This window comes from Leucopleurus acutus (assembly GCF_964270905.1).
Source record: "Leucopleurus acutus genome assembly, chromosome: X".
Lineage (NCBI taxonomy): Eukaryota > Metazoa > Chordata > Mammalia > Artiodactyla > Delphinidae > Leucopleurus > Leucopleurus acutus.
Genome location: NC_139148.1, coordinates 92997655 through 93024098, shown reverse-complemented (window position 1 = coordinate 93024098; position 26444 = coordinate 92997655). Strand labels below are relative to the sequence as shown.

The 26444-nt window shown below is 42.7% G+C and overlaps 1 protein-coding gene across 2 annotated transcripts in view; it reads left to right on the top strand.

Moving 5' to 3' along the window:
* Nucleotides 1-13154: 13154 nt before the first annotated feature.
* The window catches only part of MORC4 (MORC family CW-type zinc finger 4), a 50478-nt gene continuing 37188 nt past the window's right edge, over nt 13155-26444 (top strand). For both annotated transcript variants that reach the window (XM_082865201.1, XM_082865202.1), the window contains exons 1-5: nt 13155-13463; nt 13582-13654; nt 19632-19764; nt 25313-25530; nt 26278-26425. In XM_082865201.1, the coding sequence (XP_082721327.1) occupies nt 13362-13463; nt 13582-13654; nt 19632-19764; nt 25313-25530; nt 26278-26425 (674 nt within the window). In that variant the 5' untranslated portion in view covers nt 13155-13361. The remainder of the gene's footprint in view (nt 13464-13581; nt 13655-19631; nt 19765-25312; nt 25531-26277; nt 26426-26444) is intronic.

Here is a 26444-nt window from a genome sequence, read left to right as displayed (position 1 = left end):
TTGCGGTACACGGGCATCTCACTGTTGTGGCCTCCCGCGCTGTGGAGCACAGGCTCCGGACGCGCAGGCTCAGCGGCCATGGCTCACGGGCCCAGCTGCTCCGCGGCACGCGGGATCCTCCCGGACCGGGGCACGAACCTGTGTCCCCTGCATCAGCAGGCGGACATCCAACCACTACGCCACCAGGGAAGCCCTAGCGAAATCTCATTTATGGTATTAGCTTAGCTAGCAACACACGGCTCAACTGGACAAGGTGTCTTTTGGCCCTCCTCCCTTTGAAAGGGTTTTGCCAGAACAAACAGAATGGAAAAGTTTGTTGTTGTTGTTTTTGACTGAACACTTCAGATAAGAACAAAGCACAATGCAGAAATAGATACATAGGAGTTGTGGCTGAATACCAAGGATACCACTGTTGTCACTGTTAGGGAATTTCAGTATATTTGGGTTTTAAGATAACACATTTGTCCTTTCTGTCATTGGAACTATGATTTCATTTATTTCCTTGTCCCCTATTTTCAGGAGAGCTGCCTCTCAGCTGATGGGCTTAAGATATCCTGGAAGTCTCTGTGATGATTACAAGGTGAAAAGTTCTAAGTACCTTACTGGAGTATAGCAGTTAGGCAACACCTTCATCAGCATTAGAAATGGGCAATGGTTTCAAATTCAGACATACCTAAAGGTAAAAGCTTCAATGTTACTTAAGATAGCAAAATAATTAAAACAACTTAAATGTTGAATAAAAGGGGAATAGTAAAGTAGATCAGAACACATCTATATAAATGGAATCTTGTAAAGGTATGGTTTGTTGGAAATTGCTTATTTTATCACATTACATGATAAAAGCAGTATATGAAATTATATGCCCAGGATGGGCTCAAATACATGAAAAATTCACGGAAACAAAATTGGAAGGTAATATGCCAAAAGATTAACAGTGGTTGCCTCTGGATGGTAGGGTTATGAGTGATTCTTGTTTCTTTTTATACTTTTCTGTCTTTTTCAAATTTTCTACAGTGGGCATGTAATTACTTGTATAATCAGAAAAACATTTTTTCTGAATAAAAGGGACAAGCAAGTCTCAAAATCTCAGTGCCTAGAAGCAGATCAGCAATCTGTTTTGAATGTTTCCAAGGCAGTGAACCAGGCAAAAGTAAGAAGGATGATTTCAGAGTCCCTAGGGGGGAGACTTGTGTAGTTAGTTCCTTGGAAACCAGAAGTTTTAGCCACTCAAAACACATGTAAGTGTTTTTGGTGTGAATCAAAACCTTCCATTAGACATAATTGCAACAGCAGCTGTTACACAACCTGTATAAACTATTTTTGGTGTGAACCAAAATTTTAACAACATAGAAACTCTGTTAACCATTTCATGGTCACCTAGGTGTAAACCTCATCCACTACTGGCCAGGTTTAGCTGCCCTAATAGAAGGGAAATTTCTGATATTGTGGTGGAGCGTGCAGAGAACGCTTAGCTAAGAATTAAGACAACTCTTCTGAGTGCTTCTTTTTCTTCTTCACAGTATTCTCTCAAAAGATAACAAGGCAATTTGAAATGGCTTTAATATTTACTGGATTTCTTAAAACGTTATAATTAGTTAATACCCATTGCAATAAGAATAAAAAAGTATATAAAGACATAATTTCCTTATTTTCTCTAGTTCCTTCCACTTGGAAAAACGACATTAATCTGAGGTGTATCCTTATGCCCTTTTCTCTATGCTTATATAGTATGTACACACACACAAATAGAGACTTACTTCTCCCCTTATTTTCTTTACAAACATGGAGTGATACTTTACATCCAAATGAATCTTTAAGGCAGGGAAAGTACTCTGTATGATATACTGCAAAGATGGTTACATGTGAGAGTACAGAACCAAGAGTGAACCCTAACGTAAACCATGGACTTTGGGTGATGATGACGTATCAACATAGGTTCATCAACTATAACAAATGCACCACCCTGGTGGGGATGTTGATAATGGGGGAGATTGTGCATATGTGGGAAGAAGGCAGTATATGAGAAAAGTTTTTACCTTCTTCTCAATTTTCTGTGAAGTTAAAACCGCTCTAAAAAATAAAGTCTCAAAAATTAAAAAAAAAATGAATCCAATCATAGACTCGCTTTGTTTGTTTTTAAAATACAGATTCCTGGGCCCCACCCTAAGCTTATTGAATGTGAGCTTTCAAAGAAGTTTAATGAGTTCTATAATCAGAAGAGTTTGATAAATGCTGCTCTATATATTATTCTGCAACTTGCTTTTAGCTCTTAACAATACACCATGGTTACCCTTTCAGGTTAATAGCTATACATCAAAGTCATTATCTTTTGGTAGGTGTAGGGACAGATTAACAGATTCAGTTACAAAATGAAACTAAATTATTTGTTTTGCAAAAGACACTGTAAGCAAAGTTAAAAGGCAAAAGACAGACTAGGAGGAAATATCTGCAACACATGTAACAGAGAGTTAATATTCCTAATATACGAAGAGGTCTTACAAACTGAGAAGTAAAGAAGTTTGAAAAGAAGGGCACTGTTGTAGTAGAAAGTGGACTCTGAGATGGTGTTAGTAAGCAGCATATTAATTAACCTTTGGATCAACACCTATGGAAGGGAGAAGAAGGAAGCAGGAGTAGGCAGAGCGAGTAGAGCTGTGTTGCAGACCCAAAGATAGTCTCAACTAGAATGGCCCTTCAGAGTTATTCCTCAACACCTTCTTCCAAAGCCATCATGGGTGGGGCTGCAGTGTGGCCGTCATTTATTTTCAGCTTACACCCACACGCCATAGCAATCCACCCATGAACCAAGTTCAGGCTTTTTCCTTTTTTGTCAGCTGGTCACGAGAGATATTCCCATATGCCGTAAGTGTGAGCGTACGAAGAGATGCTAGTGAAATAGTGGTGGATGACATGGGAGTCTGGGCCACCTGCTGATATAGCTACTTGACTCCTCCGGTCCTGCTTGTGCTGGATTTATCACTTCCTTATAAGAGCTTCCTGTTAGGCCCATTTGCCCTCAGGATTTGGTGGGTCAGACAGAACCCAGCTCATGATGAGCAGCTGTGGCCACATACTCTCCTGGTGTCCCATGATCAGCTTGCTCTGTTCCTACCAGGACCCAGCAGCACACTGGGAGTTGTTTTTCAAAGGCATATAATTCTCTGAAGATGGCATGGCCTTTCTCCAAAACTCCAGGAGTCTGCACTGTGATTATCCCATGAGATTTGCCATCAATCCCACATGGCAGCTTTTCCCACCATTATGACCTTTAATACCATAGGGTACTCCGGTCACAGGGCCAAGTAAAAGGGCTGCTTGCACTCTGGTGTAGACTGCTGCAGAGCACTTCCTGCTTTGACGTCCACTCAAAGTTGCCAGTCCTCACATCATCCAGCATATGTGGCAGAGCAGTATTCCCAAGTGAGAAATATACTGCCTCCAGAACCTGAAGAGGCCAAGCAGATAGTACACTTTTCTTCTTTGTGGTGAGAGGTACAAAGTGTCATAATTTGTCCTTGACCTTGGATGGGATTACTCAGTGTGCCCCTAACCTTAGTGGACACCTAAGAAATGTATTGATGTGACAAGCCCCTGAATCATCATAGCATTTACCTCCCGTGTTGTGACTGTCTATCACCAAGGCCACCAATGTGCAAGCCACTTTTTGCTCATCCAGACTGATTAACGTGATTTCTTTATGCATCAGTGTGATGTTCTGTGGGGTATCCAGATCCCTTTGGACTATATTACGACAAAGGGCAAGAGAGTCAACGTAGCCCTGTAACAAAATCACAGATGTACATTGTGGTCTGTCCCATGTGAATCTGAGCATTTTTTGATCCTCTTTTCTGAATAGTGTAGAAAAGAACACATTCAGAAAATTAATGGCAGCATACCATGTGACTGAGCCTGTGCTAATCTGCTTTAGCAAATATCCTACATCTAGCACAGTGGCAGAGGTTAGGACCACTACTTGGTTGAATTTACAATAGCCTGTCATTTTCCAAGATCTATCTCTTTTTCCCTAAGGGTCAGATCGGTGAATTAAATACAGCTGTGACAGAGTCTAACACCTCTGCATGCTTGGATCATTAAGAATGACAGTAACTTCCACACTTCCATGCCAAATACAACATTATTTTTCCCACTGTTCCATTATGGAAAATATTTCAAACTTACAAAAAGTTTAAAGTATGATACAGTTAACACTCACGTAAACACAAACTAGATTCTAAATTTTACATTTTATTATATTTGCTTTGTTGCATATTTATCCGTTCTTCTATCCATGTATCAAGCCATTTAATTTTTGGATGCATTTCAACGTAAGCTGCAAACATCAGGACACATCTGCTGGAAAAATTCAGCAGGCATAGCATTAGAGATCACTGTTTACAGTTCCTGTTTTAGGTAACATTTTCATACAGCGAAATGTACAAATCTTAAGTGTACCATTTGATGACTTTGACAAATGCATATAACCCTGTGTATCATACCATTTAAGTACCTCCCATCCGCAACACATACACACACACCTGGGACTAGCCCCACCTGGGTGAGCTAACAGCTACTCATCTGTCCTTCGCCCATAGGTTAGACAAGTAAATTCAAAGAGTAAAGTGGAAAGGGAATTCCTTCTAATTAGGAAACAGGGTTTTGTATACCCTCTCTATCAATATGTTTTTGTCTCCCTTTTTGTCTTCCGTGTAGTAAGGAAGAAAGAAGTAGAGAGAATGGGGCAGCTGAAAAAGCAAGTGAAGTTAAACTAGTTTGCGTTTGCAAAGTGTAGGCCAGTGGTTCTCAAACTTGAACCTGAATCAAAATCACCTATTGGTCTGGGGCAGGGCCTGAGAATTTCCATGCTAACATGTCCCCAGGTGGTACTAATGCTGTTGGTCTGGGGACCACACTTTGAGAACCACCACTGCTTTAGGGGCAGTTTGCTGTGAAGATCAAGTGGCAGGCGCCGCCCCGTGTGCCCTGGAGGAGGTTCTAGCTCAGCAGGCAGAGCTCAGCAACCCGCTCCTGGGGAGCCTACAGTGGCCAAAGAGCACAGGTTACGCCCGGGACCTCCTGTCAAAGGCCTGGTCTCTTTTGGAGTCGTCCAACTCCTGCCAAGTCACGCCTCCCTCTTTCTGGGTGGCAGACGGATCTGTAGCACTGATAAGCCCGAGGGAACGTGGCCTCAGATGAGCCCCAGGCTGCAGAGCAGGCGTGGTTCTCAAACTGAGCGTGCATCAGAGCCTCCTGGGGCAGGGGTGCTTGGGAAAAGCCAGATTGCGGGGCCCACCCGCAGAGCTTCTGAATGTTAGGTCTAGGGTGGTGGTGGCTGAGAATGTGAGTTTCCAGCAAGTTCCCAGGTGATGCTGACTGATGCCTCTTGGCCAAGAGAATAAAAAGGCGTCTGTGTTCTTATGACTGAGGCAGAGAGGCTGCTGAGAAAGATGCAGACCAGGAGCAGCCTGAGCAGAGACTGGGTATTTACTTGGCACCAGACTAAAAATTCTGAGTGACTAGATTTTTGTGAAGGATTAGTGAGAAAGCACCAAATTATATACAGCATTTACTCATTCTAAACATATTTGAAACTAATCATTGGATGATGTTATTTACGTTCAGCTGTTTCAACAAAGGGAAGAGGCTTTGCAGTAGGCCCTTTACGTATGTTACCTCATCTGCTTCTCACAACAAACAAATGGGAAAAGACATCAAAAAAAAAGTCTTCATTTCTCCAGATGAAGAAACTGAGCCTCAAAGAGCTTGAGTGACCTGCCTAAGGTCACACAGCTAATAAGAGCGGGACCTGAGTTGAGGTCTGGCTCCAAAGCCCTTTCCGCTATACCCTGCTCACGAATGCATCCTTATTGAAAGAGCAGAGGAAGGAGGGAGAGTGTTTTCAGGGAAATCATGATAGCAACAAAATACCTGTCATGGAGAGTAAGCAATGAGGATGGAGGCTGAAGGGATAGGTCAGGACTAGATTGTGAGGGGCCTTGAAAGTCACCCAAGGAATTTGTACTTTATCGTAGTCAATGAGGAGCTGCTGCAAACACTGTAGCAGGGGTAGGATGCTAAATTGGGTGTAGCCTAAGAGGCCGGTGAGGGGGAGTCCTTGGGGTAAGAGCAGAGGGGGTGGAATCACAGAGCCCTGGAGCTGGAATGTGACAGATGAGAAAACTGGGGCCCAGAGCAGGGAAGTAACTTGCCGGAAGGATGCAGTGGGGCACCACCCAGCTCCACCCCTACCCTTTCTTGCTGGAGCCCTCATTCCCCAGCTGAAGGGCCTGTTGGTGACTGACAGCACACAGCCCAGCCCCTCCCCGGGAATGACCCTCAGCTGAAGAGAGCCACCGTGCCCAAGGCTGTGTACCCATCCCAGGTGGCAGCCTGCATCTAGTGACTGGCCAACACAGGGACATAAAGCCCTGGCTCCTTTACCACAACTTAGGACCTCTCTGACGGGTCATGCCGGCTCCAGAGCTCCCCATGTTGTGTCTGCATCACAGTTCAACTTCCTCCTCTTCCCGCTCCTGCTTTCTTCACTCCCCACAGGTACTGAGCCTGAAGGTGCTCCCCAAGAATCCTCCTGCCTGTGAAGCTCTGTGTCACGCTCTATTTCCCTGGGAACACAGCCCATGATGCTTCCCCAAGGTCACAGGCCAATTCAGTGGATTCGGGACAGGAGCCCATGTCTTCTGACTTTCGACATTTCTACCAAACCTGGCTGACCTCCCACACTGATTCCTCTTAGGCTCTCTCTCTATATAACATCCATGCAGGGATTTGGGACAAGTGACCTTAGAGACTGGGTCAAAGGGTGCTAGGAGAAATGCCCCTCATGTGCCAGGAGTGCCCTGCACGGTAATGAGTACATGCGTGCGTCAAACAGTTAGAGCTGTTACAGGTTCATCCGCCAGGAGGAAATGCAAGGTGCCTTCCTGGCCCCTCCAGGCTCCTCCACTTGCCTGGGACAGTGGCTAGGGGAAGTCAGCCTGGACCAGGCTGAAATAAAAGAGATCACGTCAGTGGCTCAGGGCTTGGAACCCAAGGCCCTGGACCAGGTGAGGCTGGCCTTGAGGACTAAAGCTCTGCCCCAAGACACAGAGAGGCATGCTAGGGATTTTCAGAGGGCCCACCACACCCTGCTAATGCATTTCCTGCTCTTCATTTTGCAGCAAGACCCAGGGGTTCACAACTGGCACCTATGCTGTGGCCACCGGCAGGATCTGCTCACTGGAGTCCTCCCTCACCATGTGTCGGCTGCCACTGCAGCCTGTTTGGCGGTGAAGTATGTGCAACCTCACATTATGGCTTGTTTACAGCCCGGTGGAGCCACAGTGATGGAATTTGTACGGATTCCTTTGCTGCTTCTGCTTATCGCTGTACAGTGGCAGCGAGGCCCAAAGGAGACCAAACCCTGGTCTTTCAACAGTTCCCTGGGCCCCTCTGGATCGCCCCTCTGTCTTGGGGAGCTGGAGAGGGGCTGAGAGGAGGCCTCTGACCCCAGTTACCAATCAGGAGGCCAAGTACTTGGGAAGACACAAAGCTTTTGTTTAAATATCAAATCCCCCGAGTAGTAAACAGGCCAATACTTAGTGCAGCGTTCACAATGCCCCCCAGCAAGCGAGACAGATGGACCACAGGCCTTACAAGAAGGCCAGGAAATGGGCATTTTAGAAGTTCCAAGACTTGAGCCAAATAAGAGTGAGGGCCACACAAGGCTTTCACAAGCGTTGTGCTGGGCTGAGAGGGAGAAATGGCAGCGGGTCACTGTGCAAGGAAGATTACGGATGCTCGGTCCGGACAGAAGGGTGCTGGTTAAAACCTCACCAGAACGGAAATTTATTTATTTATTTATTTTTAACATCTTTATTGGAGTATAATTGCTTTACAATGGTATGTTAGTTTCTGCTGTATAACAAAGTGAATCAGTTATACATATATCCCCATATCTCTTCCCTCTTGCATCTCCCTCCCTCCCACCCTCCCTATCCCACCCCTGTAGGTGGTCACAAAGCACGGAGCTGATCTCCCTGTGCTATTCGACTGCTTCCCACTAGCTCTCTGTTTTACATTTGGTAGTGTGTATATGTCCTTGCCACTCTCTCACTTTGTCCCAGCTTACCCTTCCCCCTCCCTGTGTCCTCAAGTCCATTCTCTAGTGGGTCTGCATCTTTATTCCTGTCCTGCCCCTAGGTTCTTCATGACCATTTTTTTTTTAGATTCCATATATATGTGTTAGCATACAGTATTTGTTTTTCTCTTTCTGACTTACTTCACTCTGTATGACAGACTCTATGCCCATCCACCTGACTACAAATAACTCAATTTCGTTTCTTTTTATGGCTGAGTAATATTCCATTGTATATATGTGTCACATCTTCTTTATCCATTCATCTGTCAATGGACACTTAGGTTGTTTCCATCTCCGGGCTACTGTAAATAGAGCTTCAATGAACATTTTGGTACATGACTCTTTTTGAATTATGGTTTTCTCAGGGTATATGCCCAGTAGTGGGATTGCTGGGTCGTATGGTAGTTCTCTCTGTAGTTTTTTAAGGAACCTCCATACTGTTCTCCATAGTAGCTGTATCAATTCACATTCCCACCAGCAGTGCAAGAGGGTTCACTTTTCTCCACACCCTCTCCAGCATTTATTGTTTGTAGATTTTTTGATGAAGGCCACAGAATGGACACTTATTGTCCCTGCTCATTTATCCTTCCCCTAGGATGCCACGTACTGTTTATGGTTTCCATAACTGCACTTCAGGCTCCTTGGGCTTCTCCACCAATATCTCCACCAACCTCTCTGCCGACCTTGCACTCATTATGATAATTGCACCCACCTGACTTCTGATGGTTACGCTCAGCCATAGGGTCTCTGTCTTTTCAGAGCTCTACAATGACCACTGCCATAGTGAGCCTACTGTCATGGCCTCTCCTCTGGACAGGCTGAACCTACAGAGGAGAACCACCACTGAATTTCTTAGTGGTGCCGGTAGCCCTCTCAGCCGCATGCTTCTCAGAGCCGTGGTAAATGGTGTATCCTGTGCCTTTCTGTTTGCATTTTGCAGTCTTTTCAGTATGTCCACTCCAATATGCTCACTTCTGAATCCTTTCATCCCTTATTCCACTATTTCCATAGCAATGCTGGCATTTCGACCTCACTTAGTGTGGATCATCATGTTTTCTATACCTCTAGGAGCTGTCCTAGTAGTGAGTTTGCACCACCTCTTGTGGTCCTTGCCAGGGTATTAAATCCTATTTTCCAGGGGAGTGTTCCTACATTGATAAACTCTCCTCTTCCAACTTTATAGTCTAACTCCCTTGATCAAGCGATCTCAGAATCCAATGTTATGTGTACTTTTCTAGGTCCTGCCGATCTATGCAGGCTAGGCCATGCAGCTCCTGGGGGCATAGTTACTTTCCTCCCTTATCAAGCCTAGCATGTTCATGCTATGCCTTAACCCTTGTTATAGGCCTAGTGGCCAAGAGGGGAAGTGAAGGTACATTTTGTCTTGTGGTGGAGAAGCTCTGCATCATCTCCAAGTAAGGGGTGGGGAGACTATTAGTAGGGAAGTCAGGCCAATTCTACAGGCTCAGAGGGTTCAGGGAAATCTGGGGATTCAAGATTTTTGTGGCATCCATCTAGATATCCCCAAACTGTATGTCAGGGTCCTATGCTTTCCCAGGAAGCATCCTGACTTTGGCACAGCAAACCTGTCTCCATTGGGAATTTAATCTTCTTTGGAGCTCAATAACCACCAAATTCTATTGGTCTTATAGCTACTCTTTCGCCCTGTTTCTCAAATACTTGATATATCACACCAGATCATATGTTCCCCTTCTACCAGTATACCAACCCAATTCACCACCCGGTGAAAGTCTTAACAGTAATAGGACTGCCACCTTGTGGCAGGGGGCTATCTGTGATCCACCTACCCCTCTGTGATGCGGTCCTCCTTGCCAACTGGGCAGTGAACGATCTAGCTCCCAAATCCCATCTAAGTGCTGACTTTCCCGGATAACACCCAGTTTCAAGTGTCGTAATTTGAGTTCCCCAGGAAGCCAACTCTATGACAGAATGTAGCATGCAAGAAGCCTATTAAGAGATGTCTTTTGGAATAACACCTGTGGAAGGAGCAGTCCTGGGCAGAGGGGAAAGTTGGGCTGCACCGTAGGCCTAACAGCAGCCTCTGCCAGCCCCACAGAGAGATCTGGAGTTACAATGACCCTTCCGAACTATCCCAAGTTGAGCTGAGATGGTCAAGCCTCTATAGCCTTTCTTTGGTCAGTCACTGCTGTGCGCTGCCCCAGAAAACTTTGTGACCTTGAGTGAGGCAACTCTCTGTACCTGCGGCAATCCCTGAAGGGGCTAACAGAGGCAGCTTTCCAACAGTGCTCTCTGCACCTCAGGCAAAAAGTCCTTTATTGAAATGGGCGATGGGCTGGCACATCACAGTATCCAACACAGGCACCAACTCTTTAAGAACTGTCAATTAAAAGTAAAGAATTAAGCATTTATCCTGCCCTTCCTATGGGAATTGTATTTCAGAGTAACCAAACAGCCATGGTTGACGAGGAGAAATTCTGTACAGAGGGGTACAGTTAATAAATTACAAGAAATGATGAGATTAGTTTATCATTGTTTTGCAGCCCTAATAAAATATTTTTTGCAGGCAATGAACATCAATTGATGAAACTACAAAGTAAAAGATCGATGAGAAACTTTATAATGGACCGTTCAAGCTGCCTCTGCTTGAACCCACTCAATAATCTGAACACCACTGACTGTTAGACAGTCTGTACTTTCTGATGTGTTGCAATAGGAAGTACATAACACCATCTCTGAGCATTCCTGTTTTAAAAAACTTTGTACTGGAATCTACTGAAGGCTTTATAGCCAACTTCTGGTTTATAGTTATGTCAACTTTATTCCTCTAATGAGAAGAGCAACCTAAGTAACAACAAAAATAAGTAAACAGACAAATGATTATGTAGGACATTCAACAGTACAAGGGACTTGATTTCTTCAACAACTCAATAGAATGAAGGAAAAAAAAGAGGGGAGACTGTTTTAGATTAAAGTAGATTTAAGACATATAACCAAGTACAATGTGTGCCTCTTGTTTGGATCTAGATTTAAACAAACCAAATGTAAAAAGACATTTTTTGAGATAATTGAGGAAATCAGACTATGGCTGGGTATCAGAGAACATCAAAGAACTGTTATGAATTTTGTTTAGTGCAAAAGTGGCATTGTGGCTGTATATCTTAGAAATGTCCATATTTTTAGAGGACAATGAAGTATATAGGGTAAAATGACATGCTGTTTGAAATTTGCTCTAAAATACAGAAATAAAAAAATAAAAGAATATATAAAGCAGATATAGAAAAGCCCTGATAGTTTTTTAAAATTTTTTAATTGAAATATAGTTGATTTACAATGTTGTGTTAGTTTCAGGTGTACAGCAAAGTGATTCAGTTTTTGAATTTGAGTAATAAGTACCTGGGAATTCATTTTATCATTCTTTGTACTTTTGGGTATTTAAAAAAAATTTAAGACGCCAAAAAAAAAAAAAGACAAATTCAAAGGACCCAATGGGGGAAATAATGCTCAAAGGGTATAAATATACAATAAACATTTGAGAAGATATTCAACTACACTGAAAGGGAAATGCAAATTAGAACAATAAGGAGATAGTATTTTTTTATATTTATTTATTTATTTATTTATTTATTTTTTGCGGTACACGGGCCTCTCACTGCTGTGGCCTCTCCCGTTGTGGAGCACAGGCTCTGGACGCGCAGGCTCAGCAGCCATGGCTCACGGGCCCAGCCGCTCCGCGGCATGTGGGATCTTCCCGGACCGGGGCACGAACCCATGTCCCCTGCATCGGCAGGCAGACTCTCAACCACTGCGCCACCAGGGAAGCCCGAGATAGTATTTTTTATTCAAAAGATTGACAGAAAGTTGAAAGATCAAAGCTATGTAGTGCTATGAATGTGGCAAAATCGCTAACTGCTTCTGGGAGGGCAAGTTGCCTCCATCTTACAGTATTCGTTAAGAGTAAATCACACACATGCTATTAGACACAACAATATTCTGTAGAAATAATTACACCAGAAATTCATGATCTGTACATGAGGATGTCTGAGGCAGCACTTTTTTCATTGGCCAAAAATAAATAAATGGAAAACAATATGAAATATCACAAAGGAATGGTCAAATAATGGTTCATCTGTACCAGGGAACATTATATTTAAAAAATAAATAAAAATCTCTTCTCTGTAATCAAAGTGTATGTTTAATAGTACAAAAACTAGAAAATACAAACAAGAAAAAAAAAGGGAAAATATTCATAATTCCAGACCTGGAGATATCATCTTGAAATATATCATTTCAGGTGTTTCTCATTGTAGGGTGTGTGTGTGTGTGTGTGTGTGTGTGTGTGTGTGTGTGTGTGTGCGCACGCATATGTATGTATAAATGTACTTGTTTTTCCAATAAAAAAGGTATCACGTTACACAATATGTGGTGACCTCCTGTTTCCTTAATTCCCTCATGAATATTTTCCACATGAATAAATTTTCATCCACAAATACGGCCTTTAAGAACTGCATAGTATTCCATTTTATGGAAACTGCATAACCTAACCCATTCCCTACTTTGGGGTATTTAAGTGCATTCCAATTTCTCCTTTATAAACAGCCTCCCTGCGCGCTTGCAAAGCTTTGAAGTGGATTTGCCAATTGCCTTCTGGAAAGTTCTGGCTCTTTCTGGAGGCATTTGAGGCAAAATAGTCCGAATGCTTGCCCATCACGCGAGCTTGCTATCTCCCCAGATAGCAAAACTATAGTCTTTAGAACTTGTAAGACTTGTCTTATCCTGCCCGTTAGTCATACCGCCGAACTGGGACTCTGTTCCAGAAATCCCTGCACCCTCTCCCTCCCCTCGCCTCATTCCCGCCCCTCCCCACGCGTCCGCCCCCTCCCCCCGCGCTTTCCCGCTCGGCGGCCTGGCCTATGGCAAACGCCAAGAATTAATTAGGGGCGGGGATCAAGGAGCGGCTGTCAGGAGGTCGCCATATTTCTGTACGGCCCCGCGGCCGGCCCAGCAGTCGCGGGTCGGGAGAGGTGCTGACAGGGCGGGGCCACCGCGCGGCGCTGCCGGCCTCACCCCTCCCGTCCCGGACAGGTGGCTGGAGCGCGCCCCGCCTCCGCCAGCTGCGGGTGGGAGCGAGCGAGGGCCAGTCCCGGACGGCCGCCGCCAGCTGCGAGCGGGAGCGAGCGAGGGCCAGTCCGGGACGGCCGGGCGAGGAGTCCGGCGGCGGCAAACGAGTATCGTGGCGGCCAAAAAAATGCTCCTGTACCGAGGGGCCCCCGCGGGCCCTGGCGCGCCGGGCAGCGCGCTGGCCCGGCCGGGCGGCGGCCCGCAGGCCTTTGGGATCCGCCTGAGTACGGTAGGTCGGGGGCCCGAGGGGGCGGACGTGCGCGCGGGTCCCGGGGCTGCGGGGGGCGCGCGGGGAGGGCCCGGCGGGCCGAGGCCTCACGCGGGACTGGACCTTCTCTCGCCCCCAGATGAGCCCCCGCTACCTACAGAGCAACTCCAGCAGCCACACGCGACCCTTCAGTGCCATCGCGGAGCTGCTAGGTGAGTGGCGAGGGCGGGCCTGGCCGCGATCGCCCGAGGCAGCGGTGCCAACGTGGTGCTGCGGACGCGAGAGGAATGTGCGGAGCCGCGCGGGGCGGGCGGGGGCTGGGGTGGGGGCGTCGGGACCGGCCCCGGCTCCGTCGCCAGGGACGAGGTTCCGCGGATTAAGCTGAAGAAACAAGGTGTGTCCTAAGAGTTAGGACTCCAGTGTGGTTTTTCTCTCTGGCTCGTGATGTTCCGGGCACTTTAGGATAGCGTAGTTAATAATCAAAAGGAGATGCATAAAAATATCGGGCCCTGAGGCAGCTGGGCTCCACGGGGGCCGGCGACAGACGGAGGACGCCAAGCTAGCAAAGGGGCATGAAGAAAGGTCTGGAAGACGGAGTTATTTAACTTTTGGGACCAGAGAGTCTGGGAATGATGGGACATCTCTTAGGAGATGACACGAGTGCATTTGGCTCCCTGCGACTGCGAAGGGCTGGGTCCGCGGTCCACGAGCGCCCTCACACCGCTGGAATGAATACTGAGCACTTAACCTCTCGCTCCACCGATGTTTGCTTTTAAAGCGTTTTCAGTTGATCCCTTGAAGCCAAGTACACCAGCTTTTGCAGCAGTGTGCTAAATACTGTGTGGAAAGCAAAGAAGAAAAACATTCCTGGACAAAATGCAGCACATTGCAAATGTTTCAAAAGCTGAAATTAGGGAGAGATGTTTATGGGGCAAGATAGCACAGAACAAAATCTTGAAAATGGTTTCAAAGCTCCCCAGATGAGCCCCAGTTAGAACTTAAGCAATCGCTGTGGCCATGCAGTGTGGATTGCCTTGGGCGAGAAGTCAGTGGGCAGCAGGAGGAGATGGTCAGGAGAGTTATTTGGAAGGGTGATGGGGAGCTTTGATGATTAGTTTGACCATAACACAGAATGCTCACAATATGTATGTTCATTAGAAGGTGAAAGGGGAAAAGTGACATTGGCACGTTTTGAATCCTGGAGAACAGGGACTATATTTTTAAGGTTTTGCACCATGCCTTGAGGGAAACTCATAGTGGAATGCGATATAAGTGCATGCAACTTACAAAAAAGAAAAAAAGAGGAAAAAGTAACAATTTGCTTAGTGGGAAATGAGAGACAGAAACGTGTTGTTCCCTCACAGTGGCACTGTGCAAAACCATATGCACTTATGCTGTACTGTGTACTGAACTTTATGGGTGATTTAAAAAGTGTTCCATTTGTAATTTTGAATATATATGATTTTTGCCTTAAGTATTAACTTAACCTAATTCTAGCCTAAGCTGACCCGTATAAGTGCAAGTATACATGTGTATTATATATCAATACATATGCACACATCCCTGCACGCATACATACAAACACAGAGATTTTAAAACCAAATCACAACTATTTGTGGTCATATTAATAATAGGGAAAAGGGAGAGCAAAGTGTTAACAGGTAATCCGAAGCTTTCGTTTTAGGTTTTCCTTCATAGTTTTCTCCTCCACTTATGCATTAATTTTCTGGTGAACCATTCATTCGATAAATATTTATTGAGCACTCACTGTGGGCAAGGCCACTGTGGTGGGTACAAAAATGAATACAACATAGGTTCATCTTCTAGTAGGGGAGACAAAACATGTACAGAAGGTTTATTCTTTGTATAACTGCAAGATAGAAAGTGATATATCAGCAAAGATAGACACATTGGGTGCTGTGGGAGTTCAGAGGAAGGAGGGATGACTTCCAGCTTACCAGGAAGAGGAGGTTTAGGAAAGGCTTTGGAGAAGAGGTGACATTTGAGCTGAGATTTGAAGGATTGGGACATGTGGATATGGGTGTGGGGAGGGGAGGGCATTCCAGGCAAAAGGAACAACTGCATGAACAAAGGCATGAAGAATACTGAGTAGTTGAGTTTAATTGGAGCATGGAGTTCATGAATAGTCAAAGCTATAGGTCCTTAGAGAGTTTACATAGAGCTTTCATAATTACATTTTTAACTATACCTTTTGGGGTAGACGGCATCATCATCATTATTATCATCCTGCAGATAAGAATACAGAGGCTCAGAGAATTTAATTGACTTTTCCAAGATTATGTGTTTAGTAAGTGGCAGACCCAGGACTCAAACACAGACATTTTTACTCCAAGTACCAAGTGGGGAATGAAGTTAGGAAGGTGGGCTGGGACCGAAATGTGACTGGGAGGCTTGGGTATTTGAGCTTTTAATCTGAAGTTTTCTGAGCAAGGGAATGTCATGATCAGAGCTGTGCTTCAGGAAAGTTAATCTTGCAGCATTGTATAAGATGAATTGGAGAAAAGAGAGACGTGGCTTTGAAAGACGAGGTAGGAGGTTATCAAAATAATCCAGATGAGAGGGAATAAACTCTGTAAACTAAGAAAGTGTCAATGGGAATAGTAATATTCAATAGCAAGGTGTAAGAGAGCCTAAGGATGTATAGGGTAAGAGAGAGGGAGGACAAAAAAATGACTGAAATTTCAAACTTGTGGTCATTTGAATGCTGACACTGTGTGTGTGTGTGTGTGTGTGTGTGTGAGTGTGTGTGTGTGTGAGAGAGAGAGAGAGAGAGAAAAAACAGAGGAAGAAGAATAGCCTTGTATCAGAAGATGATGACTTTAATTTTAGACAAGAACAGTTTTAGATACTTGCAGGATGTCTGTAGGGCTGCAGCTTGGCCCTGACAACCTTACAGGATCCTCATAGGCTATTCCGCTGCAACAGGAGGGCATGGGAGGAAGCGCTGCGTCAAAGCCATCTCCCACTCGCCATCCTGTCTCTCCAAGGATTCTGTCATGGGACACTTTCTCATTGCTTCCTGGGTTATGATGAGCTATGAAGCTTCAGTTACAATGCTCTTTTAGAAGATCAGGGGTCAGATGGTTAGGGGATAAGATAGAGTCCCTGGGGTCTGGTTTCTCATGCTCTTGCCTAAGTGGTGGGTGAGGGAAGTTAGAGTCCTCCCACTGAGGGTAGCATGGGCCAGGTTACGAGAGATAAGACTACTGGGATCTGGTAGCACATGAGGTTGTGTGGGCCAGGTTAGGGAATAAAGACATCCCAGGACCTGGTAGTGTAGCTCTTGTTACCAAGTCCAAGCTCGCTCTGCTCGCCGCACAACAGGCCAGTGAATCAGGAGACGAGGTGTTGAGACAAGGAATATGACTTTATTCAGAAAGCCAGCCGACCGAGAAGATGGCGGACTAGGGTGTCAAAAGAACCATCTTATCAGGGTTTGGATGCCAGTATCTTTTATAGAACAGAAGGGGGGAGGAGATGAGGAGGTAAAGGCCATAGGTTTTGCAAATATCTTCTAGAATGGCCAGTCTTAGGCAAGGGATGTGTTAATTTCTTCTTTCTTGCAGCCATCCACAGGTGGACTGGGTCAGGATGCTTCCCTGAACAAAGGCACTTTGGTTTAACATTCAGGCAGAGAGGCAGGATTCCCCAGGCAGCCCATTGTGTATAGATAGTATCCTTTCAGTGAACAAAAGCAGTGGAAAGCAAAGGTTAAAGTAAAAGTAACAGATCCAACATGTAGTCAGATTTGGGTCTTCCCTGTTACCCTCTCACCTAAGTGGTGGGCCAAGGGAGAGGAATAGGGGTTCTCTCACTGCCCTACCTGTTCACAGGCTAGATGGGCTGGGCCATGGGAGAAGATAGATTCCCTAGGATTTGATAGCATATGCTACGTGTTGATAAATTTTTGGAAGGTTAAAAGAGGTAAGATTGAAGCCAGCCACCGGATTGGTGCCTTATTATTATAAGTTCATTTATTGAGGCCAATCTGTTATTATTACAATTTCATTTGTTGAGGCCAAGTGAAAGGCCACTTAAAACTGAAAGTAAGTGCAAAGCTGTGCTTACTGCTGCTGGCCTGTCTGCTGATCTCTCTTTCCCTGCTGCTTCAGCTGACCCTGGCCTCTGGCATGCCACCCCCATACTCCACCCGCTTCCAGCCAAGGAGATAAAAGGTCTAGCTGCTCCTGGCCGTTACCTTGTAACTCCTGAAATGCCTGTATTAAAACTCTTTGGTATGTTTCTGTAAAAAAGTACCTAGTAAAGTTTGGGTGAAATTTACAGTAAAAAGGGAAAAAATAAAAGTGATTTTTTGGTGAGAGGCCTGCAAGCTGGTTCATTGAATGTACAGTTTTATAAATGCAGAATTGGAATTGATATGTATTATATGTTTGAATTGTGAATGTTCATTGAGTGTTAGAAAAAAATTCCTCTATGTCCAAAGTTTCCAAAGTAGAAATGATGTCCTGTTGGTTGACAAGTTAAAGGTATCAGTCTCAATGGCCTTGGCTTTCTTCCAGTAGGAGTGATTGATAGGTTCTAAAACAATTCAGGGCCTGCTTGCCAAGTAGTTTCTTGGAACAATGTAGGCAGCTTCACAATGCTGAATCCTTCTGTCAGTTAAAGAAAAAAACCTGCTGCCTCTTATTACAAAGTAAAACACTGTATTTCTGATAAAGCCACTATCGCATGTCAGACTTAAAATTCCTGCCAAAAGTTGACCCACTCGATTTACCACGTGCCACAAGGCTTGGCACCACCTAGTCCTTAAAGATTGACTATATCAGACCTTTTAACCCCCTTCTGGGGCTATCGGTGATGCCTTTCTGCTGTTAAGACTTTTTGGTGACAGCTTTATCAGTGACTCTGGCAACACCATTGTGGCCCTTGAAATTAATCTGTCTTGTTTTATTTGATGGACATTCCACACATTTAAGTGGTTGTAACTGATACTGTTAATCGTGTTATAAAAACTGATATTTTGAATATGTGCGATACTTCTCTTGCTTGTAAGGGATGTTCCCAGTAGAGAAATGCCATGATCTGAACATTGGTAGTGGGACGAGTACACAACCAGAACCCTACCCGGATCTCTCAGCCCAGCCACATGGTATTAGTAAATCAGTGTAGGATCCCAGGGAAAGGGGAACAGGTGGAAGGGAAGGTCTTTGTCTTGATTAAACAGCTAGTAAAGACAGGAGTGCTTAAGGAACCTATCCAACAGATTGCACAGACTGCCCTCCCACTTGGGCCAGTGAGCCCTAATGAGACTTTTGTACCACATGTGTTAGTGACTGACAATTATGTAAACTGGCACCTGTGGCAAAAAGATGTGGCTATTAGACAATGGCACCCCCTGGGGTTGTAGACATGGCACATATGTTAGAATATGGCTATATTGGATGTCTTTGGAGTCTTAAATAATTAACCTATTGTGAAGACCTAACTCAGAAAGAATCATGAAACTTTCTGTGTTTATATTTCCTACTCTAATTCTATGTTCTCCATTTAATGAGGGTAAACAGCCTCACCTTCAAGACTATTACAGAGTGCCTAAGCAGAATAACTCCTCTAAGCATGCTTACTACGATCATTGGGATTTAGGCAGGCAGTTAGTGTTTTGGTTTTTAACCTGTAACTCTTTCAGTGCCTCTTAGGCTATAAACAAGGATGGTGATAATATCTGTGTTCTTCAATGGAGGAGGTGATGTAAAAAGAAAGTAAAAGATAAAATCTTCACAATAAACTCTAACGCGTGTGGTATGTATCTATTTGTACCAAAGCTGCAGGTTCAACTCTTCTCCATAATCACCCCTTATTGTATACGTTTGTGAGCAGTAAAGTGGCTGAAAAGACAAGAAGTGATAAGACGAAAATGGAGCAAAATGCTTGGTATATGGAGGAGTTATTTTTCCCACAATCTCTGAAGTTTGAAGAGAGAAAGCAGATTGCACATCAGTCATCATATGAAATCTAGAAATCAGCTTCATAAACCCATCTGCCATCATACCTATTTTTCCCTATACCATTAATGCTCCCTGCTCCCTTCTGGGACATTCACATGAAGGGAATAAAGGACAGTTTCTATGCCTTAGGGGCACTGAACTAGAGCTTTTAATAGAATATTAGAAAAAGAGATCTGATATCACAGATTTCTACCTTTTGCAGATAATGCTGTAGATCCAGATGTATCCGCCAGGACGGTCTTCATAGATGTTGAGGAGGTCAAGAATAAATCTTGTTTGACCTTTACTGATGATGGATGTGGGATGACACCTCATAAACTACACCGAATGCTCAGGTAAAGATGTCTTCATTCTTTTTCTCTTGTCTTGAGTTCATGAACTCTATTTAAGGCTTAATAATTTTCCTTTCCCTTTATTCATTCAACAAATATTTATTGAGCTGCTGTAACGTGCCAGGACACAGGTTATGAAATAATCACTCTTCTTGCCCTCACAGAACTTAGAGTCTAGCTGGCAATTCAGACAGTCAAGCAATAATCATAACAAAAAATGATAGAAAAGTATAGGATGCAATGAGATAACTCATCAGGGGAGCCCAGTCTGATCCAGGAGGTCAGGCAAAGCCTCTTAGATTAAGTGATATTTAAGCTGAGATCTAAGGGATGAGTAGTAGAATTCAATGAGGTAAAGAAGCAGGGGGGCAAGGGATGAGAGTCCCCGCAAAAAGAACAGCATGGGTAAAAACCTGGAGGTCTTCACTGGTCTAAGACCTTCGCAAACTTATATTAACTTAAATTCACTCTTAGTTCAGGAGTATTGGCGTTGGAACAATTTATGGATTGAACCATGAACATGCCTGGGTATAATCAAGCCCCACGAAAGATAAATAGAGGACATCATACACATAATCTTTGAAAGTTTTGCAGTAGAATTACAAGGTTAGGAAATTCTCTTTTCTAACTGCTGAAGCTGGTGATAACAGATTTCTCTTGCCACTGTCAGTTCATTTAATTACTTTAAGAGGTTTGTAGTTAAGAATGTAAGTTTGTACTTTATCATCTTCACATATCACTCAGTAAAAGATGAGTGTTTCCTCAACTCCTTCCTTCTCTCTTCCTTTTTTTAGCAGATGAGGTTGATTACTCTCCATGAGGCTTCCTGAACTAGCGTGTGAAGCATGAGTACCAGTGGAGGGGTTCTGTGGAGGAGGGAAAGGGCTCTGAACTATAAAAATGGAAAAAATTCATTTGGTTGTAGTTCTCTTTGAAGGTATTCTAATTCTATAACCCTGTTTGTAGGGAAATCCCTTTGATCCACCAAAGAAAGGAAGTGAAATTTGGACATAACCAATTATAAATTTGGTTATGTTTCACCACTCAGCAATCTGTGTACCTTACGTCTCAGATCCTTATAATTAGAAGAATATCTGAGGAAAGCTTCTAGAAGTGAGATAAGAATGCGGCCAGTATGTTGATGAAGGTATGGAGTTGGCCCTATTTTTAAACTTATAGCCTCACTTTTATCTCCTAAAATTAATATTTTATATAAAGAAAAAGAGGATTTTAGATGGGATGGAACCAAAATATTTATGTGTCTAATTCTGTATATACTAGTTTTTTTCCTAAAATCACTTATCCTCTTATTGGTTCCTTCCCCCCACACCTTATCCCGGTGACATGGGTGTCAAATACTGGGCCCGACAAATCTTACTACCTTCTATTTTGTCTGTAGAACTACATCTGTGAGACTTGGTGCTTACAATTACAAGGCAAGAGGAAGGAGGAGGATGGTTTCAAAATAATTGCAGCAACTTTTGTCCCAGATTCTTTCAACAAATTTTTACTGAGCACTTTTGTGAGAATCACTGGAGATAAAGTGGTGAACCAGACAGACATGATCCTTATTGCCAAGGGGCTGGCAGTTTAATGAGAAAGATATAAAATAATTGACTAGTAATACAACTACATAGGTTATTCCACTAGTGGTAAGTGCTATGAAGGAAGAGTATAGTTTCTATGAGGGTATATAGCCGAGGGATCTAATCTAGTCTGTGGAATCATAAAAGGCTACCATGCAGCTGGGTGCTTTGTGACCACCTAGAGGGGTGGGATAGGGAGGGTGGGAGGGAGACGTAAGAGGGAGGAGATATGGGGATATAGGTATATGTATAGCTGATCCACTTCTTTATAAAGCAGAAACTAACACACCACTGTAAAGCAATTATACTCCAATAAAGATGTTTAAAAAAAAAAAGGCTATCATGAAGAAATGACATTTGAGTTCAGATACGAAGGATGTTTTGGTCCCAAAAATCAGGCAGGAACTACAGTAGCCATAGGGTTTTTTGGCATTATCATGCCAAATATGTTTCCCACTAATTTAAGCTGGGCCGTTGTTCCTCATATTTGAAAATTAATTTCAGAGAATTTTTTAAAATTTTGTTGAAGTATAGTTGATTTATAATGTGTTAATTTCTGCTGTACAGCAAAGTGACTCAGTTATACATATATATATACATATATATTCTTTTTCATATTCTTTTCCATGATGGTTTATCACAGGGTATTGATATAGTTCCCTGTGCTATACAGTAGGACCTTGTTGTCCATTCATTCTATATATAATAGTTTGCATCTGCTAATCCCATACTCCCAATACTTCCCTACCCCTCACCCCCTTGGCAGCCACAAGTCTGATCAATTTTAGAGAATTTTTAAAATGAGTCCTGGATTATGTATAGTTATATGTGTTGGATTTTATTTCTGATCATATCTTAAAATAAACTTGAATCTGTTAGAAGGTCCCATTTATTTAAAAGAGATTATTTAGTCCAATTCTAACTTCCAGCCAGGGATTCCACTTACCACAATTTGTTTTAAAATAGTTGAACTTTAGAGGTAAATTTGAAAATTATTATTAAGTATATTAATTTTTCTGTTTGTGGTTTGGAGGCATATTATTTTTGTATTTGGAAAAAAATAATAGGTAACTATGCAAAATTATTAAGCCTACAGAAATTCTATTTGACCTGTAACATTTGTTATAATCTTATTCACATTTTCCAACTTTTTATGCTACTCTTATATTTTCAGGCTAATAAAATAGTTATGTAACTGAAACAACAGTTTCTCCCATAAATGCAGAATCCCATGAAAATCAAGTTAAAAAGAAAAAGCCTATCATTAAATTCCTGTAAGGTCCATAATTAATTCTCTTTAGCTTATGGGGATAGTGTGTGAACCAACTAGTCTATATATTCAGCTGCCTTTTTCAGCAAGTTGGAAAAGGTCAAGGATTAAAAGCAGCCACAGATCCATGGATTGAAGGTATTTGCTACCTCTGATCAGAAGTGCATTTCCTAGTAGGTCTGTTCTTCTAAAACAACAGCCAGAGAATAACAGTGTGCTTAGCATTCTTTCATTATTTTATACGACATATTACATCACCAGTATATTTAGGGAGCAGCAGTACCTGCCCTTGTATGTCCATGAATTTGCTAAGGTTTTTTTTTTCATGGATCAGAGTCCCAATTTAAATTTACCCCGCTAGATTCTAGAATCGTGACATTTTAAGGAACTTGGGAGCAAGCTGCTATTTTCCTGGATTCCACTCAAGGAGCCCCCTTGGTGTGTAAACACCGTTATCTATTACACGAGAGGATACAATAGGACTTACTTAATGAAGAGAAACCACCTGTCTAACCAAACTATATAAGATACGTTCCTACCATTCTGTTATTTATTGTGAAGGCTTTTATATTAGGTAGTTATTTGATTGGTATCTGGCATCTATTCTGCGATTTTCAGTTAAATAGAATACCTAATATGGGAATGCAAGTGGAATAAAAGAACCCACGGGAAGAGTTAAGGGTAACATAACAACACCAACATACTGAGCTTCCAGCTCCTCTCATCTCATTATTCTCATCCTTTTCCATTTCTGGTTCTGGCCCTGCCCCACTACTTATCTTCTCAACCTTATATAGTCATTTAGTCTCCCCAAACCATAACACAATGAAAGTTTATAGTTACAAAGGAAAAAAGAGACGCTAGATGGCAGAACAGGCCGGAAAGGTAAGGAAATTAAGGGAGTAATATAGTTTCCCTATTTTCACCACTTCTCCTTGAGCACCTAATTGAAGCTTTGGTGGCATTAGAGTAGGTTTAAGTCCAAATAACCTTATAGATCCATTTCACATGGTAGGTAACATTACTGTTTATGAAGAGCCCTGAGTTTTAGATATGACATTAGATCTCAAGTAGAGGTAGAGGATAGCACATGACAATTCTCAGAATGACTTCTAGAGTTAGTTTAAAATTAAAGTTTGAATACTACTTTATAAGTTGTAATATATTGTACATACAGTGTATCATTTAACCCTCCTAACGACCCTATCGTTTTTAGGTAATTCTTCCACAGGAGGAAAAGGAATGCCTGAATCTTACCAACTTCTTTAAGTTTACTTCCTGGAATGCTAAGACCCATAGACTGCAGAAGCTCAATGCTCTTTTGGTATTTTCAAAGGAACTACTCTCCTAGAAATTACCTTTTTATGTGGTAGGATTTATTTGTTGGATACACAAAGCTCCTATAAAGTGTCTACTCTAGAGGGACACAATGATGTTATCGTTTAACACTTTGAAATAGAAAATTAAAAGGTGGTCCCCCTTCCTCAGGAAGTGAACACAAACCCTGGCCTCCAGGAAGTTGAAATCAGGCACCTCAACCCAATTAAAAGAATAAGAGCCAAGGCCAAGCTGCTCAGCCATGGCAGGTAGAACATCTATTTTATTGATGTTGGAGAAGCATCTAATCTGTAATATACGAAATCCTTCCTTAGACTGTAAACCATGCGGGCAAGAACCATGTCTCTTTTACTAACAGTTGTGTCTCCAGTGCTTAGCATGATGCACAGCACATAGTAGGTACTCAGTAAATATTTATTGAATGAATGGTAGTGTACAACATTGTAAACTTAGTCCATCTAGAGAGAACTAATCCTTAAAAAATTAGTTTCATTTGTAATGAGAGAAGATACATGAAGATAATAATCATTTTCTAGATTTCATATCTTTAATTTTTTTTTGGTTCGGTCATTTTGTTGTGTGTTTGAATGGAAAATATAAGAAAGGGAAAGGATCTGGCTCCCAGATTAAGCTGATCATAAGGGGCTACAGAGATTGTTAAGGTGGCTCGGTGAAAGGCCCTTAATAAAACAAGGGAGACTTTATACTGCAGCTGTTTGCTGATATTCACAGGCAGAACTACCTATTTTTATCCCTTGGCCACATTCCAATGAACTGTCCCAGCAGATGGAGCAGAGGGTAAGAACTGGAAGTGTTATCCTTTGAGTGAATAGTTGAAATTGTCAAGATATGTAACCTCTGACTTTCAGATTTCTAGAGAGTGATATGACCAGGTTAGGGATGCCTAGCCTAGTACCTCTAACTAGTGCTAGTGCCAGTTATCTGGTACTCTTGTTACCCTCTCTAGGGTGTACTCTGAGATAACCACCCTTTTCATCTTCCCCTAACTTTACTATTAGCAATCACAGCTATTTTATCTAGACAAGAAAGGCAGCTGCCCCATGGCCTTCTCCAGCTCTCTCTGTGAGTGAAAAGAGGCCGCCTTTACGTTTTATAAAGTGTGACTCTAATGTAGCGGAAGCATTTATGTACACACAGACCACACAGGAAAATCGGTCCCATTACCCTGTAGTTATTTCCTATGTTTTTAACCTAATAATTTTGCCCAGAAATACCGAAAGGAAGAAAAAAGGAAGGACTTTTCATAAGTGTTCTTCATTTGAAAGCCAGACATTCTGCCTACCTATCTTAGGATGCTTTTTACCTTTCTGATTTCTTTTTTCTTGTGTAATTACAGCTTTGGCTTTACAGACAAAGTAATAAAGAAGAGCCAGTGTCCCATCGGGGTCTTTGGTAATGGTTTCAAGTCAGGCTCCATGCGACTAGGAAAGGACGCTCTCGTCTTCACCAAGAATGGGGGTACTCTCACTGTTGGACTCCTATCACAGACCTATCTGGAATGTGTCCAGGCCCAAGCAGTTATTGTACCAATTGTTCCATTCAACCAGCAAAACAATATCCTTTCTGGAGATGGAAAATGTTAGTTAAAAATTAGTCCTATCTGACTATTCTGATAGAAACCTCTTTCTACAGGTCGAATCCAGCTATCAAAAGTTTTCATATTTAAAGAGGTATTCAGGTGTCTTAAATTTAACTGGAATTTCACCCTATTAAATATTTTTAAAATAAATGGATCATTGACAGAATCTTAGAATTATATTGCAGTTTTCACTGTTAGGCGATTTGATCTATATACTATCTCCCCACTCCCACCACTCCTGTGGTAAAGTTCCCTAGGGCCTTCTCTTTTCTTTCCCCCTAAGGGTAGTTACATTTGCGTCACTCTCCTAGAAACATACTATTTATCAGCTTATCTGACAGCTGAATAGCTCACTTTTCTATACCTGGACAAGCTATTATTTCTGTTAGACACCAGGTGTCTTTACGCAGGCAGTATAGCAATAAAGTTTGAACTCATTGCTTCCAAAGAGTTGAAAAATTCAGCCTTTGAACTATTTCTTAAGTATAGGACTGTCTTAATTTATATTATATCTTTGAAGCTATATTCTGCAGGCGTAACTGATTTTGGTCTCTACAACATTTCTGCGTTTCCCCCCTTTCCTTTCTTCTGTAGCAGTAACACCCATGCTTTATATCTATATGTCTATATTTTGTCTAAACTGGCAACCCAAAAGGCAGATCTTCCTGACTGATAGCATCCTCTTAAGATATTAATTTTTCTTTGACTATACTTGGTTTTACAAAAAATGATTATTACTGAGGATTCCTTGCCCAGCCTAGAAGCCATCTTGAACTATTCAATTTTCAACAGTGAAAATGACCTGCTGTCCCAGTTTGATGCCATCCCAGGCAAAAAAGGCACTCGTGTTCTCATTTGGAACATCCGCAGGTATAGTATTCCAAGAGTG